General features: G+C 35.1%; 1 protein-coding gene across 2 annotated transcripts in view; it reads left to right on the top strand.

The window, feature by feature from the left end:
• LOC110019085 (polynucleotide 3'-phosphatase ZDP) overlaps positions 1-17585 on the top strand; it is an 84103-nt gene that overhangs the window by 9236 nt on the left and 57282 nt on the right. For both annotated transcript variants that reach the window (XM_020716635.1, XM_020716637.1), the window contains exons 3-5: positions 8283-8336; positions 8878-8946; positions 9090-9146. In XM_020716635.1, coding sequence (XP_020572294.1) covers positions 8283-8336; positions 8878-8946; positions 9090-9146 — 180 coding nt within the window. The remainder of the gene's footprint in view (positions 1-8282; positions 8337-8877; positions 8947-9089; positions 9147-17585) is intronic.

Raw genomic sequence — 17585 nt, 5'->3', positions numbered from 1 at the left:
CAGGAATCGATGAATATTCGATATTAGTGGGATGAGCTGGAAGAGTGGAGACCGACTATCGGCTTAAGAATTTCACTCAGAAGGATTCAATGATAAGAAGTTCAAGAGTAATTCAAGTGGGGTTAACATAGGTACGACTCAAGGTACTAGAGTCAGTATCAAATATAGAAGATAGCATAAAGGTGAATGTTTGATGGGCTCTAACATTTTCTTTTGGTGTCGTCAACCTGATCATATAGTAAAATATTGTCTCTCTTTGCTAGAAGAGCGCTGAAGATCAGAAATCCAGGGGAGCTCGTTCACAGATGACGACAAGTGGGCAGAAAAAGATAGTCAATAGCTTCGGCTCCTACCAAAGTTAAACCAAGACAACCGGTTCGACCTCGGGTATATTCCCTCACACATAGTGAGCCTGAATAACCTATTGTTGTTGATGGTGGTGAGGTCTGATTAGTGTGGTGTTTTCTTAACATGTTTTTGTGTTTCAGTATCTATGTATTTGGAAGTATAGTTGAGTCACCTTGTGTAGATTTTTTTCCTTTTTAGTGATTATTTATTATATTAATGAATGACCCTTAGTTGCGTGGATAGCAGATGTCAGCCAACGTAATGAGAAATGACTTGAGATCTATTTTTAAATTTTGCGGATGAAATTTTTGTAAATGGGGAAGATTGAAATGTCTCGTTTTGTCTACCTGAAGAAGGGAATCAAAGATTTAAATATTTGAGGGAAATCAAAGAAGAAGAAATGAAGTGTCGTCACCAGCTGAAAGGGAATTAGGGAACGATGAGATCAGAAGTTAAGGAGACAAGTTCACCTATAAATGGATCGACCGAGGCAAGATTCATTTATCGGTGGGTCGAGCGGAACGGGAGATGTCGAGCGTAGCGTTAGGGTCGAGTTGAGTCTAAGAGGAAGACGAAGAAGTTCTGTCAATCTTTGAGCGGTCCGGTGCGAAGAGAAGTGGTGGGAGCAGCAATGGAACCCGTTCCCTAGCCTACCAACGAACAAGAGAAGGAGAGGAAGAAGCACCGTCAAGGAAGGAGTGCTCGTGCATTGTCAAGTAGACGGGGAAGCTTGTGAGGAAGAAAGCTCGTGCGCGAGAGTCAGCTCACGTGCGATTCGATTCTCGCAAAGGGAGGGAGGAAGACGGTGCTTTGCGCGGTATATAGCTCGACATAAAGGATTTATAAGGTAAGATATTATATATATATATATATATATATATAAACACACACATATATTAGTTTTATTTTTTTATTTTTTCTAAAAGGAATGACCCAAGGCTATTAGACGAGCCCCGACCATCCCTAGGTGTAAATATTCGAGTACCACACCCTACACACGGGAGGATTTAAACCCGTGACCTGAGGGGACTTACGACTTTCAGAGAGGCTACTCTACCAACGTTGCTCTACCAACAGGTCACGACACGGGCACTAGATATAGATATAAATATATAATTAGGGTTGCATCAAAGAAATACTTAAATAATGAAAAATTTAAAATAATAAATTTATTAAATTTTATACCCATATTTATTGTAGGTTTAAATCTTAAAAGGGTCGAAACTAAGACAATTTTAAGAATAAATTAATTGTTATTAAGGTGAATATTTATGCTTTTAAACTATCGTAATAATTTATTTCTCAAATATGTTTGCAGTTGATGATATTGGGGATGATTGATTCTGATTGAGCTATTTTTTTCTTTATTGGTCATATCGTTGCGAATGTTATAGTTATTTACTCATGCATTTTAGTGTATGTTTTATATAATATGATTGAATGTGATGAACACAAATATTTATGTTGACTGCTTGTATGTGCATGTCATGTTATAATAGAACACTCCTTGATGATACTAGTGGGGAATATTAATATACCCGTGCATGTAAATGAAAAAGGATATTAGTTTTGATGCCTTAACCGACACAAACTTTTAGACGGTGTTTTCTGTGACAGTTGTATAGATATGAAATGATATTAATATGGTAATAATATAGTTTTTTACGAATAATATCTTAGATGCTTATATTGATTTTTAAAGAAGCTTAACTGACATATATATTATTATTATTTTTCTTTGTATTACTTTAATTTAGAAATATGAGTTTTCACTAGCTTGTTTAGCTCACAGTTGTTTTTATTAATTTTTTTGGTTTAATTAAATTAATAAATGATGAACGATAGATGAGAAAATATTTGTAGAAGACGTGGACAATCATTAAAGATTTAATTTTGTTTGTGTCACTTTAATTTAAAATTGTATTGACTCTTTCATCTGTCAAATTGTAGATGAATATAGAAAATTTTATTCACACCGTCCGACCGCCTGTACCAATTGGAACATTTGTTTTCTCTATTTTAAATCAATTCCTAATTTTGTAACTCAAAACTAAACCAAATAATATTTTTATCTCAAAATAATCTCTTCTTCTATAAAGAGGCCTACTAAGTTAAAATGAAACTAGATTTGTCAGTGATAATGCGGAAAATCATATTTTTTACCTGAAAATTCAAGCTTCCTTTCCTCTTTTTTTTCCCCCTTACAGCTTCAATTATTTTTGCAACTCTCTATTGCCAGCCTTAAAATTTATGGAATGTGGCATAGAGAATGATAATGCTTAATGTTTGATGCTCTATGTATACATACATATGTTTTTTATGGTATTTATAATATATTTCAATCCATCACAGCCATTAAATAGAGCATTAACCAATGCATTTTGCTACAAGTGGAAATGGATTGCTTCTTAGTGGAAGATATTTCTTCTATAGAAAAATTATTCAGATGAATAGTAAATTTAATAAATATTAGTCTGATTAATTAATTTTACTAAGGCTAATATCCTTTATGTATATGTATGTATCTATATACATATGGTCTTAGTAAATGTAGAATTAAGAGAAATATTTCTAGTCATTTTTGTGATGTGTAAAAATTGGGTTATAAAATTTTCTTAGTAAATTTTGATCTCATCATTAATGTCTTTGATATTACTTCTGGAGCCATTACTTATCCATAATTTTGTTCTCTTAAGTGGCTGACACTGTAACAATGATGGTTGGATCTTTAATGCGGCTTGTTTACTTTCTTCCCCTCTAATTTTGTCATTCTTAGTGTCTAACATTATTGGATGATATAGGAAGCATTTGTTAGGCCTACAAAACCATGTCACTCACTCAGATCTATTAAATTTCTTGGTATTTTTCTTGTTTTATGGGGTCAAAATTAGCTTTTATACCATTATTTTGTAGAGTGGAACACCGTTAGCTTTTGATTTGGAACTAATATGATGATGGATGGTCAAATTAATTTTTAGTTTCCATCAACTATCATGCACCGAGAGCTTACTCATCCATGAGGAACTTGTGTAGGAGTCACTTGCTTTTCAACCTTTTTTAACCACGGTTGAGAACACCAAAAATTATTGACCTTTTGGATGAGCACTAGAGAGTGGCGCCTGTTAGAAAAACTCTTTAGTCTAAGCTATTCAATGAGTGAAAATGAGTAAAAGCAAGATAATACTGAGATGAAAGGATAGAACTCGTTGACACAGTTATGATGATTTGGTCTTGAGAATTACAACCATTGTGCAAATTGATCAACACATTTTGCAAGCCTCAGTATGTACGTAATACTAGGCATTGAGGATTGAGAGTTGAGCATTGATGAGCAATGCAACATGTTAAACAAAGGGTAAGAAGTGCTCCACATGTTGCTTATGTATATTATGATGATATGGCATAATTTTTACTTGAGAAAATAATTTTTTACTTGAGAAAATGAAGGTTGGTAGGTTAAGTTTGTAGATTATGGAATCATTGTACTGAGGATGCATTGGAGTATATTTTTGTTGAGTGCCTATGCCAAGTGCTTTTAATGGTTTCTAAGAGGAATTCTCTCATCTTGAGTAGAATTGAGGCATCCCTATTATAATGGCAAGCCTGGGGATGGGAAGTGTTGGGGTAAGGATATCATCAACTTTTTAATCGACTTGACATTTGCATGTCTTTGATGCGATCATGGAAGTTGAAATTTGATTTGGGTTTTAATGGGTGTATCCATGGGATTTATGAGTTACAAATCCATGAAGCACTCAATCATAGCCAAATTATTGACTTCGATACAAATTATTAGGACTTTGATATCATCTATTAAGATTTATAGTATAACATAAAGCAAGAGCATAATAAATTAAGAGCACACGTCAATGAATTGAGACATCAAATTTACATGTTTGGTACCCAACTTGGCCTATTCACGGAAGAGGAGGGACAGTTGCATTATTAAGCATTGCACGTTACAATGTTTATCATATAGGAGCAATTCGAATCACTCCTTCCTAATCCACATAAAGAGATTCTCACTAGTGAAAAGGCGGAGATCACAAGTGATTAAGGAGTGGAAAAAACTTAATTTTCTATTACAAGAAAGATGAACGTAGATATCTAACCGTGTAAATCTTGATATCTTCCCAAAATAGCAATGGAAATAAGTGTTCAACCATGCTAAAGTTGTGATATAGGCTTCTAGAGGAAGGCGATTAGCAGGGAGCCTCTTTTTTCACATCCAGAAAATGTAATTGCGAATTAACTCACATAACTTATATCTTAGTTTTCCATCCCAAGTCCTCTTGGTTGAAAGCCAATTAACTCACATACTTAGTTTTCCATCCCAAGTCCTCTTGGTTGAAAGCATACGTTTCTAACCAACAGGCTGAGATGGGTTGCATAGAGGATGCCTCCTTTTTCTTATTTTCAAGGACTCATCCTGGAAGGAATGAAGGATAAAGAGGGGCTATTTCTTATTTTCTTTAGCAATACAAAATTTTCTTTTTCCATGTTATATCTTGCACCACTCCTTAAGTGAATGCCATTTTCTCCCTTTTTATGCGAATGGAGCATAAACATACGGCATTGTTGGGTTTAAACCCAACGCATCCATTTGAGATGATACTTACAAATGGCTTAGTTTTATAATTTTTCTTTCATGTATCATTGAAATTGCACATGAAGCATATCAATAGTTATAGCCATTTTATTATTTATATTATCTATTTTTAATGTTGTTTTCTCCAATTGTTGATTTATGTGCCATTTTTGCTTTGTCTGTCTTTAACATTATATGGGAAATTAACAGTGGCCACAAAATCTCTTCAGAAATGAATCCAATTCTCGTTGGTTTTTAAATTAAATAAGCTCAGAGCGCAAACTTAGCCACAAGCTAGCTGAATTGCGTGCAGGCTTCAGTAATGACACCACATAGCTCTTCCAATCATGGAATGTCTAACGATGATGATGATAAATTGTATTAGAGTTAGGGCACCAGGAGATTAATAGAGGAATAGATCCATTAATGGTGCATATTTAGGAGTTAAACAAAACCATGTATCACTTATTAATAGTTATATTAGATGGATAAATACTAGGAATCAGAAATAGGATCCATTGCTATGAACTAGTTTTTAAACCTTGCTGAATTTGGCTAAATTTGATTTTTGCATATTTTGTCTTATGATTCGTTGTTTATGTCATGAGGTGTTTGAGGTAGCTCTTAATTAAGTTTTGCAAAAAAAATTATTATGTTATGTTAATAATTATAATAATAGTAATAATATATATATATATTAAGGCAAAGTTCATTGATAAAAAAAGAGAGGATACATAGGTTTTAGTGAGTGGGTACAAAGGTCCCACTCACAGGGATTACAAACGTATTCCCCAAAAAATAAAACAAAAAGAAACAACTCCTAATCATGGTGGGTGTAGTCGGGGGGGGTGGATCCACCGCTTCCTATTCCATTGGATCTAGGGATGGAGTCCAACAATATACTAAGATGTGGGTATCCGATCCGAAACAATGATATAGTCATCCTGAGAGTTACTGAGTCCGAAAAAATGATACAGTCATCCTGAGAGTTACTGAAATCTGACATTTCTTTCTTCTTCTTCCTGGATTTGTTAACCTGTCAATCATTTGCCAGAGGAAGTTTCGTGTGAACAATAGGTGGATCTTCGATGGAGGTAAACTGTTGATTTGACTCAACCTGCATCACACCTTGAACCTGACACTTCTCCATAACATGAGTAGCCTCTTCTCCCACAATAGTTGGATCTAAAACACTTCGACTAGCATCTGCTACAACACAATTCGTAGAATTTGTAATATGAGGAAGAACTGCCACAACAACTGTAGACGGAAGCTGCTAGTCTGGTTGGTGAGGATTAGCCATATGAGTCAAATTTTCATTCAATATTTCTGGAAGATTCACAATGTTTACTATATTTTCCTCCACATGGATGATATTGTTACGACATGTCGATCTCACATGTGGGTGAAGCTCGATGTTAAATGTGGGTGAAGCCTGAAGCATTTGACAGGAGTGTGCCCAAACAATTTGCAGTGATTACATTAATATAGTCTTTGTTCAGCTATAATTGGCTGTCAATACCCATTGTGGGCAGTGCCAAGCTATATTTCGTCCTTATCAGGGAGGGTGATATCCCTTTTAACAAGAATTTTTGCAACTGAAGGCCTGGTTAGATTGAAGGTGGGTGTATCCAATTGCATAGGTCTCCCTAGTGTAGCTCCAATAGAGTAGAGGATTTAGTTGTTGAAGTAGTGCAAATTTAAGCCAGGTAGTTTGAACCAGATTGGAACTATAAGTGGTTCTTGACTAGGGTTAAAATTGAGAGACCACTTAAGCAGTTTCATATATTTTTCCTCTATTGTCATAAACTTTTTGGAAAATATTTTGGCATAGTTTTTCACTTTAGATAATTGTATCATCACATGTCTTCCATCAAAGAGGCCAACCGTTTAGAGTCACAATAGTTTGAAACCTTCAAAAGTCTTTCGAATGATTTCCATTTTGGGATCTAGAGTCACAATAGTTTGAGACCTTCAAAAGCCTTTCGAATGATTTCCATTTCGGGATGTTCCGATTAGAACTCCCAATGAGGGTGAATTTGAACTTGTTAACCGGGTTGGAAACTTCAACATCAGAGAAGAATAGAGTCAGTTTACCACTTTTACTACCCGTTTTCTTGATAAGGTTGCACTCCTTCTGGCCTTCGAATGATTCATGGTAAACCTGAGGGAAAACCTGATCTGATCCCATAGAGCCAATCATATCAACAAAAGAAGTCTTTCCAAGATTTAAAACTGAAGTACTCGGTGGTTGAGAAGGAACAATAGCCATAGAGCTCAGAGTCGAACAGTGGGTCTAACTCCTTTGCTGCTCGATTTGCTGCTCGATCCGCAGAGCAAGCAGGTATCGAACGGTGGCCACAACAGAGGAAGTCGCGACACTGTGCAAGGAAGCTTGTGCGAGGCGTTAGGACAACGAAGGACGAACGTAGCTGCGGCGAGAAAGACACGAATAGCCTCGTAACAACGGGAAAATGCTGCGACAAACAACGATCCGAGGAAGAAGATGATGAGTGAGCACGAAGAAACCAACGAAAGACGAAACACTCGAAATAGGAGAAGTTGGATGCGCTAACCGTTCGTCGTCGAGCACGACAAAGCCAAAGGAGTTAGCACAGGGTTTTGCCATCTGTCGAAACCCTTGCAGAGCACGACGCCACAGACAGATATAATGCTTCAAAAAATCAAAAAAATAATTTAATTATGATTACTTGATTTAGTTATTAATTTATTTCTTTATTTTAAATTACATTGGATCTAGTATTGATTGGTATAAAGAGCAAGAAGAAAATTGTAGTAATTAAAGAGTATTTTGAAGTTGCGAATGAGACAAAATTATATAATATAAATATTATTATTTTTTGAAAGTAATTGAAAGCAAGGAAGATGTCACTATAGATCCTGATCATAATTGAATATTTAAATTTAAAGTGAACACTTACCTAAATCATATTTCAAACTTCAATTTTATTTCAATATTTCAGATTGTGATTTGTGATTTCTGTCTATGATAATAAGCGAAATCAATATATCAATGGTTTATGTCAAACTTATGAATTTTTTTTAATTCTATAAGTTTTTTTTTTCTATTTTGAGGCTTAGCGAGACGTCTTGCCTCGCTACAGCAGAACACCTCTGTTCCTGATTTCAACTTTTTAAACCTTCCCTCCAGGTCTTTGGCAGCTGTTGTGCATGTGCTCAGTTTATGCTAATTTATTTTTCTATTACAGCTGATGCTGCCTGAGCTATTTAACATTAGTCATTACAATTTACAAGTTATTAAATTCAATTTCAAGTTAATCTACGTCTGTTATATGGCATTCTTTCTGTTGCATTAATCTTATAGGATAACAGAAAGGAGACCGAAGAATCAGAGGAGGTGGAAATTAAAAAAAGAAAGGTGACCATAATCTTCCAACTCTATTGAATTACTTGTAACCATTTATCATCGTCATTACTGCTTTCATTTGATTTTTTCCCGTTAACATCTGGAAAATAATTTGAGGGCGATGTAGCTAAAGCTAAATATTCATCAATTCAACCAGTTTGATGAATGTGCTGTATCTGATTGTCTATTTTTGCCATCCTAATAAATATAATAGTATGTTACTGCTTCTGAAAGCATCCCTAGCTATAGTTTGAATCCCAAAAAACGTTGATTTCAGATTATGGATATATTCATGTCATAGACCATGGGGCATCCACTTTTACCTTACATTAAGATTAGATTTTTACTCAATTCTTTTCGTTATTGAGACTAGGCTTTCCGCTCTTTAAAATTTTTGGATCCAATTATTTGTGAATTTGCCTTCTCCAGAAATTAACATTATAAATATTTGATATCTTATGGCCTATTTTTTCCAATTGTTTTTGGATACTGTGCATTTTTTTGATTTATTTCGCTAAACTATATAGATTTTTGCGTCTGATCATGCTTTCAGCTATTTGGAGCTGAAGAGACAAATTTGGAGGTGAAATTTTCCCTTTCTGATGTCAGGAATAAGTACAAGGTGATCTCCTTTCCTCCTTTATTTAGCCGGAGTATTTTGTACATGCCATAAAGGATTAAAACTTCATTGTTTGATATTACTTTTTGGTAGTATTTTTTTTTTACCTCGTATAAATTATTTACAGGCATCTTTCTCAAATGCAGGATGCTAGCCTTCCACCAAACTGGAAAGCCTTCAAGACTATCATTTTTAATGAACCGGTAATACTGAATTTCTGGTGGCTTCATTTTTCATTATCTGCATGTGAATTTTTCGATTTATATCTAGTATTCTCATTGCATATTCATTATTTCGTTGTTCTTTTACTTTATTAACATATTACAACAAAGAATTTTAGTTGTGATAAGGCTAATAATGATGATTGTGGATATGGAAGGTGATGTAGGTTTTCTTATTGCTCTCTGATGCAAACATAGAATGAGATTCATAAAGAAACAATCAGTGACCATAATACATAGTTTCCATCTTTTAATTTAAGCAAATTTTAATCCCTTCCGATGAAAAACGAGAAAACATAATTTATCAATACAGTCAATAATATAAAACTTGTCAAACTTTTAAATTCTATAAGAAATTTGAGGGCAAATAAAATTCTATCTGAATTGAGATTCACACTATAAAAACAGGAACGATTTTGCATCTTGCTTGATAAGATCCCATTGATGCTGACAAAAAAATCACTAAGTAGTTTAGATGTAAGTGAAATGATTTAAATCACTAATTAAATGATTTATGCCTCATGCTTTTTGAACATAATCATTCCCTAAAGTTGCCGTCAAGACTTGCAAGTGCATGAAGATTACACATCCAATAATACCCACATGAATTGAGAATAAATAGAAATTTTATTTTATGATCAAATCATTAAAATGAGTTAACGTTTTAGATATTTCAGGTCTATTGTTCAAAGTGAAGTTGATATAGATGTTGTTGTTATTAGCATAATTCAAGTTGGATGGTTGAAGTGGAGGAATGCATTAGGCCTATTGTCTGATAAAAAAGTACCACTTAGACTCAAAGGAAAATTTTATAAAATGATGGTGATGCGATGCTTTATGGAGCTGATGTTGGCTTATAAAAGAGAATCATAAAACTAAGTTGAAGTGTTATTGAGATTAGAATGCTTTGGTGGATGTGTGGCTTTACACATAGAGACAATATGTGGAATGAATATATCCGTGAATGGTTTAGTGTAGTTTATGTGGTAAACGAGTTTAGATAAAGTTATCTTAGATGTTTTGGTCATATTAAATGTCGTTGACTATCTGATGATCTTGTTAGGAGAGTAGGTTAGTGGAGTTTATGTGGTAAACGAGGTTAGATAAAGTTGTCTTAGATGTTTTGGTCATATTAAACGTCGTTGACTATCTGATGATCTTGTTAGGAGAGTAGATCCTTTAGATTCAACTTATGTTAAAAAAGGTAAAGGCAGACCTAATAAGACTTTGGCATGTTGTATAAAAAATGATCTTAATTTATTAGAATTGAATGAAATATGCACTCAATAGGACTCAATGGAGAAAAAGGATTCATGTAGCCAACCCCGCTTAGTGGGTTATAGGCCTCTTGTTGTTGTTGATGATCTAATAAAAATTGCATGCCTGAACATTTTTATTTATAACCAACAAAAAATCAAAAGTAGTAACTTCTATGACTCCTTTAATATCTGGCCTAAAGTTGAAAGTTCTAATTCAATGCACTTGGATTCTAGTATGAAGAACATGTTTACAGCCTCAAACTGCAACCTTTAGTCATTAAGTACTGCGCAAGATCATAGGACAAAGGTTGATTCCTAAAATGGGGTTAAATAAATGTATGTTTGTGAAAGGTGTGCATATTGCATTATATATAAAAATAAAAGTACAAAAGAGAGCTGTAAAAAGCTACACAAAAAATGCAGTATGGCTAGCGTCATCTGTCACCACACTCCAAAATTCGGGGTCATAAGTGTGAGCATCTCAAACAAAAGACATATCCAAAGCAAGCCTAGAATAAAAATGGTCTGCTTTGTTACATTCTATGTAACCAAAAACAATAAGGACTCGTCTAAGCTGAAGTAAGAAATTTGTATCCACATGGAGGTGTTTCCACAACCATGTGCTATCATGCTATTATGCATGTGGTTCTTAACATTCCTGTTATATCCTTCATCCACGATGCTTTTATACTCTTTCATCCAAGGCTGCAAAAGAGAGCCCAGAAAAGTGATCGTATCAAGTTCAACCCTCAAGCTATCCCAATGCAGAAAGCTATGGCCCGCTGCGACGAAGACTTGTCCAATTTCTCCACGAATAACCACCCCAAGGAGGGAGGGGGGGTGCGGGTATATATATATATATATGAAAAGTTTGTAATCGAAAAGAAATCGACAACAAGGGCTTGAATCACATGAACCAAGGCTCAATATTGTCGGCCGTCACTTTTTTTTTAAATATAAAAATAATTTTGATGTAAATATGATTTTTGAAAGTAATATTTTGGTTAAAAATAGATGAGACCAAACGAGTCACATATTAAATAGTTTGGACAGTTAAGCGCGATACCACAAATAATACACTATCTCAAATGATAAGCATACCACTTGACAGTAGGCTCAACAACCTAAACTAAGAAGTTTGTGACATCCGTTTAGTCTGCAAAACCTTTATGTGTGACCGACAAGTTCCCTTACCTAATATAAGAATTAAATAATATTTTTTTTACCTGGATTTCAAGTTTCCTATAAAGGCAAACCCCTATAGTTAATTACATCTTAAATGACCAGGGTTACTTAAGAAGACTCTTGATTAAGATAAGTGATTTTACCTTCAAGATTTTAAAGTTTAAGTTTCCAAGATTGAACATGGGAAACTCAAATGGGAGTGGCTCAAACAGGAACAGTTCTTTTAAGGAATCCAAAGGAGCGAAGGGTAGGGGATATCAAGGGAGAATTCCGGTGACCTCCGAACTATTCCTATTGTTTGGCTTTATGGATTTGAAATAATGTTATTCAATGTTTAATTCTGCAATTTACTGTAGAATTTAGGACTTACATTCGCACGATATTTGATCGTGCAAATAGCCTAAAATGATATGAGGATTTACACCGTAAAGTACGGTAATCTCGGAATCCTAAGAGTTTTAGGACTTATAATTGCATAACGGAGTTATGCAAGAGCCTAAAGATAAGGTGAGGATTTACGTTGCGCTAAACAAACTATCTCGAAGTGCTATGACTTGTTATTTAAAGTAAGAAAAATATTTAGTTGACATGAACTTGTTTTGATGTTGCAGATCCATCTTAAAGTTGCTCTTCTGTGTGTCCTCGTCGTGCTGCCCACAGTGTTCGCTCCAAGCTCCCTGTCGTAGCACCTTCAGATTCGATGTTAATTTCAAGGATATATGCAATTGTTTAGTCAATGATTTGCTACCGGGTATCTCATATGAAACCAACTACTAGCCTCCTATTCTAAGGTATAATGTGTAAAAGAAACAGTAGCAGGTACAAGTATAATGGCAAAATTTAAGAAATGAGCTAACATACATTGTATTAACAAAAGAAATACCACATGGAAAACTCAAGAAAGGGCGACAAATGATCCACGGCGAAAGAAAATTCGAGAAAATCGACAGATGACTCACGACGGAAATCTCGAAGTAAAAAAAACGGCAAATAGTAACTCAAAGAAAGTCACTAAAAACACGGGAAGATCCCGTGTTGAAGACCACGAGTGCTTTACCAAAAGTTTCGATAAAATCCCACGAAAAATTTGAATAAAGAAAATCGCAAGCACTCGGGTCGGAACTAGGCTCAAATATTATATATTTGTACTCGAGGGACGTCGAAGACTACTATCGGTCACCCGGATGTATAGATCCCGCCACTCAACTAGAAGGGTGTCCTGAACCTAACTTAGGAGGGTACTCCTTAGCCCGATACTGGTAAACGATAAACGGACAACCAAGTTACGATATATTTAAAATTTATATTTTAGCATACATATGAATTTCAGACATACAAAAAGTTGTATTAATTTTGTAATAAAAATATTTTTTATAAATACTGTATCTGTGCTTATCATGGTTTGTTCTTATCAATTTTGAAAAGTTATGATTATTCACGAGTCGATCACGCCGTCGGGCGTATGACTGCCAATAAGCTAAGAAAGTACGGGTCCCCCGCTAGTCTTGCGTCGGCGAATGATACTATCATTCTACGATTCATCAGGTCTCAGGATTGGGTCTTTTGATGTCGTAGGATTGAACATCATTCCGCTCTATCGCCGACGTGCCTTTGTCATCATCACCCTAAGCCCCAAAAAATAAAACCGACCTACTTGCGACCTTATTTGATGGTTTCATATATAACAAAAGACTATATGGACACTTATGTGTCAGACATAAGCACCGAAAACTGAACCAAGAATGAAGGAAAAAAATGAATAAAAATGAGGATGAGAGAGAGGAGAAACTGATCCACCTAAAAGATCGAAAAGGCGAAGGGTGAATCAGCCCTCAAAACTTATGTCGGCTTTTTTTTTTTTTTTAAAAATAAGTTTTAAACAAGATCCTTGAATCAACCCAAAAATGATATCATTTTCTCAAATTTTATAAATGGATCAACCCAAGAATGATATCCCTTCCAAATCTTATTTCGAACAGGTCGAAACGGGCTCCAATCAATATGACGATTGTATACACGGTTCTGCCACCACTTACATACTCACACACCCAAACCTGAACTCAAATGTGGCATTTATGTTATCCAAATTTTAATGTCGAACTTACGCCAATTTTATAAGTTTTCAAATCCTCTCAGAAATCCAATTCATATCGACTTTATGATTTCCCAAAATGAAGTTGTAAGAGCCTTTCATGTTTCACAAATCAAACAAAAGGGATGTAAGTTTCAAACGATCACTTTCTAAACTCTAAAACTTTGCATGTCTAATAGCCTCAAAATCGCAACTCAAAATGTTTTACGAAAATATACTTCAAAGGCTCAAAAAGTGCAGCACAAAAACCTCCAAAAATCGATGCTAAACATTATCAAATAAAGCCTCAAAATGCAGCTACCAACCCCCCAAAGCCGCAGCCAAATTCTACCAAATAAAGGCTCCAACAGTGGCTCGAAGCGCAGCCAAACACGCCTCAAAGCTGTCCTAAACCTCTAAAAGATCATCTTGTGGAAAAAGAGCATTTGGATTCTTTAAGTAACAAGAATTGAAGTATTTCACCTTCCAAACATTAAAGCCATTCAATTCCATCTTAAATCGAAAGTTTCCAATGAGATATGAACCCAACACCACATAGAGGAACCCAAACAGATGCTCTCGGGTAGGAGCAGCAGAAGGAGCCTCCAACCACACTCAATCACCAAGGAGCCACAGGAGAAGACTCACGGCCAGGGGCAGCAACGAGAGAGACAAGCCCAAACCAACCACGACACATACCAAGGAACCACAACAGGAAGGCTCACGATCAGGGGAAGCAAGGAGAAAGCCAAGCCCAAACCAACCACGACACAAACCAAGGAACCACAACAGGAAGGCTTACGGCCAGAGGCAGCAAGAAGAGAGCCAAGCCCAAATTCAACACAAAAGAGCCATAGGAGAAGGCTCACGGCTAGGGGCAGTAAGGAGAAAGCCAAGCCCAAATTCACCACAAAGGAGTCACAGGAGGAGGCTCACGACCAGGGACAACATACGGGAATTCGAGCCCATGCCATTCACAAAGAATTCATAAGCAAGGAATCATGACCAAAAGAGTGGTCACAACCAGGAACAAAAAGAAGAAAGCCAAGCCCAAACCAACAACAACACAAACCCCAAGCGAAAAGCTCAAAACCTTAAAATAAAATCAAGCTTTGTTGCTCAACATTTCAAACCAAGAAAGCAGCAGCAAGTGCCAAAGCCAAACAACCAAAATCAGCCCCAAAAGGCTAAGAAAAAGACAATTTTTTTTTATTTAATGTATTATGAATAGAGAAGGCAGTAAAGAAACAACAAAAGAAGGCTCCAAAACAAAGCTTTCAAAACTCCCAAAATTAAATTAAAAAAAAATCACCAACATATACTTCGAACAGGGGCAGTCATGGGTAGGGGTGTAAACGAACTGAACACGAACAAACAGAGCTCTTGTTCGTGTTCGGTTCGTTTGAAATTAATCGTGTTCGAAATTGTTCGTGAATGAACTGTTTGTGTTCGGTTCGATTTGTTCGAATTGTTCGTATTGTTCGAATTATTTGAGTCGTTCGAATCGTTCGAGCTGTTTGAAATGTTCGAAATGTTTGAAAAATTTCATTTTATTTATATTTTTTGAATGGTTAAATGTACAATGACAAGCCTTCTGTATCATGAGGAATTGACCCACTCTCTATGACATATAAAAATTCAAAATATAGATAAACAAATATTGCAAAAAATTAAAAAAAATCACTCAAAATAAGAAAACAATTATATTTCAATCACTATCTCTCAAATTGTATATCTTCAAATGGGGGGAAATTGTAGAAGAGTCAACATAAAGACAGACAGTTAAAAGACATGAAATATTACATTAGTTTTTGGCTATATTAAAGGAAAAATGAAGTATTCTGCATAGAAGAGGTTCCAAATAAATCGATAGAATTGCAGTATGGCTTCCATCAAATTTGCTCAACAAAAGATGAATTGAAGCAGCTATTTTTCACTAAGGAAAAATTATACTCTATAGAGGAATTATGCTCCGATTATGAAGGCAAAATTGGATCTCCTTGCCTCAATCTCTCCGCAAGACACATTTACATGGAATCTAAAAGGCCATGGCTTTTGTCAGCAGAAGACGAATTGAAGCAGCTATTTTTCACTAAGGAAAAATTATACTCATCTAAAAAACTGGTTGGTTTCGTTATAACATTTCTTTTTCATCTTTTACCCACAGGGCAAGTTTGGGATTTTAAAAAATTAAAATTTAAATTTACTAACAATTACATCATAGTAATTAGACACTAAATAATACAAAATCAAGGAAATTGAACTAAGATGACAAATGCATAAGAAATGATGCAACAACTGCCTTACAACAATGAATAAGAAATGAAAAGAAACTGTATTTAAAGTATTAATGAATGAGAAATGAATAAGAAATGAATCAAGTTTAGAAGGCTATGTCGAAGCTCATTTGATGGATGATAACAACAGATGTTTGCTACATTAGGAAAGTGAAAGTGTATATTCCCTGTTCATGCACACAACTGTATTATTCAACTAGCTTCCAACTAAGCATTCGATCTTATCCTTATGACACAAGATACCTACGTTTTATGTAAATAGAAATAATAATACAAAAATTTACTCATAAAAGCCCTACATGGCCTCATACCGAAATTTCAGAAACTTCAAAACCTAGGTTTCACTCAAAAAATTTAAATAAACCTAAAAAAATTTCTTAAAATTTAAGCTAGGAGCGAAGAGTAGGGGATATCACAGATCCAGGGAGAATTCCGGTGACCTCCGAACTATTCCTATTGTTTGGCTTTATGGATTTGAAATAATGTTATTCAATGTTTAATTCTGCAATTTACTGTAGAATTTAGGACTTACATTCGCACGATATTTGATCGTGCAAATAGCCTAAAATGATATGAGGATTTACACCATATCGTACGGTAACCTCGGAATCCTAAGAGTTTTAGGACTTATAATTGCACAACGGAGTTATGCAAGAGCCTAAAGATAAGGTGAGGATTTACGTTGTGCTAAACAAACTATCTCGAAGTGCTATGACTTGTTATTTAAACTAAGAAAAATATTTAGTTGACATGAACTTGTTTTGATGTTGCAGATCCATCTTAAAGTTGCTCTTCTATGTGTCCTCGTCGTGCTGCCCACAGTGTTCGCTCCAAGCTCAATCAAGGAAATTGAACTAAGATGACAGATGCATAAGAAATGATGCAACAACTGCCTTACAACAATGAATAAGAAATGAAAAGAAACTGTATTTAAAGTATTAATGAATGAGAAATGAATAAGAAATGAATCAAGTTTAGAAGGCTATGTCGAAGCTCATTTGATGGATGATAACAACAGATGTTTGCTACATTAGGAAAGTGAAAGTGTATATTCCCTGTTCATGCACACAACTGTATTATTCAACTAGCTTCCAACTAAGCATTCGATCTTATCCTTATGACACAAGATACCTACGTTTTATGTAAATAGAAATAATAATACAAAAATTTACTCATAAAAGCCCTACATGGCCTCATACCGAAATTTCAGAAACTTCAAAACCTAGGTTTCACTCAAAAAATTTAAATAAACCTAAAAAAATTTCTTAAAATTTAAGCTAAGAGGCAAACCTGAAAATAATATGAAATATTATAGAAAATAGAAAATCTCCTCAACGAAGCGACTCAGTCGCCTTACAAGCAACAAAGCAAGAATATCGAGCAACCATGCACCGAAGCAAGAATACTGAAAGTGGTTGATCCAACGCCGACTTGCCGAGGACAAATACACTTTATCGAAGACAGATAGAAGTAGAGATTAAAGAACGAACACAACCAATCAACACTAAGCTCCCACCGAGAGTCGTGATTTTGAGACAAGAAGAAGGAGGGTTCTTGCAGTCACCGAGAGGAAGCTTTTCACGATTTTGAGAGAAGGAGCAGCCGAAAC

The sequence above is a fragment of the Phalaenopsis equestris genome, unplaced genomic scaffold, assembly GCF_001263595.1.
Source record: "Phalaenopsis equestris unplaced genomic scaffold, ASM126359v1 Scaffold000047, whole genome shotgun sequence".
NCBI classification, from domain to species: Eukaryota; Viridiplantae; Streptophyta; class Magnoliopsida; order Asparagales; family Orchidaceae; genus Phalaenopsis; species Phalaenopsis equestris.
The sequence above is the reverse complement of the archived record's forward strand: the minus strand, read 5'-3'. Positions and strand labels throughout refer to the sequence as shown.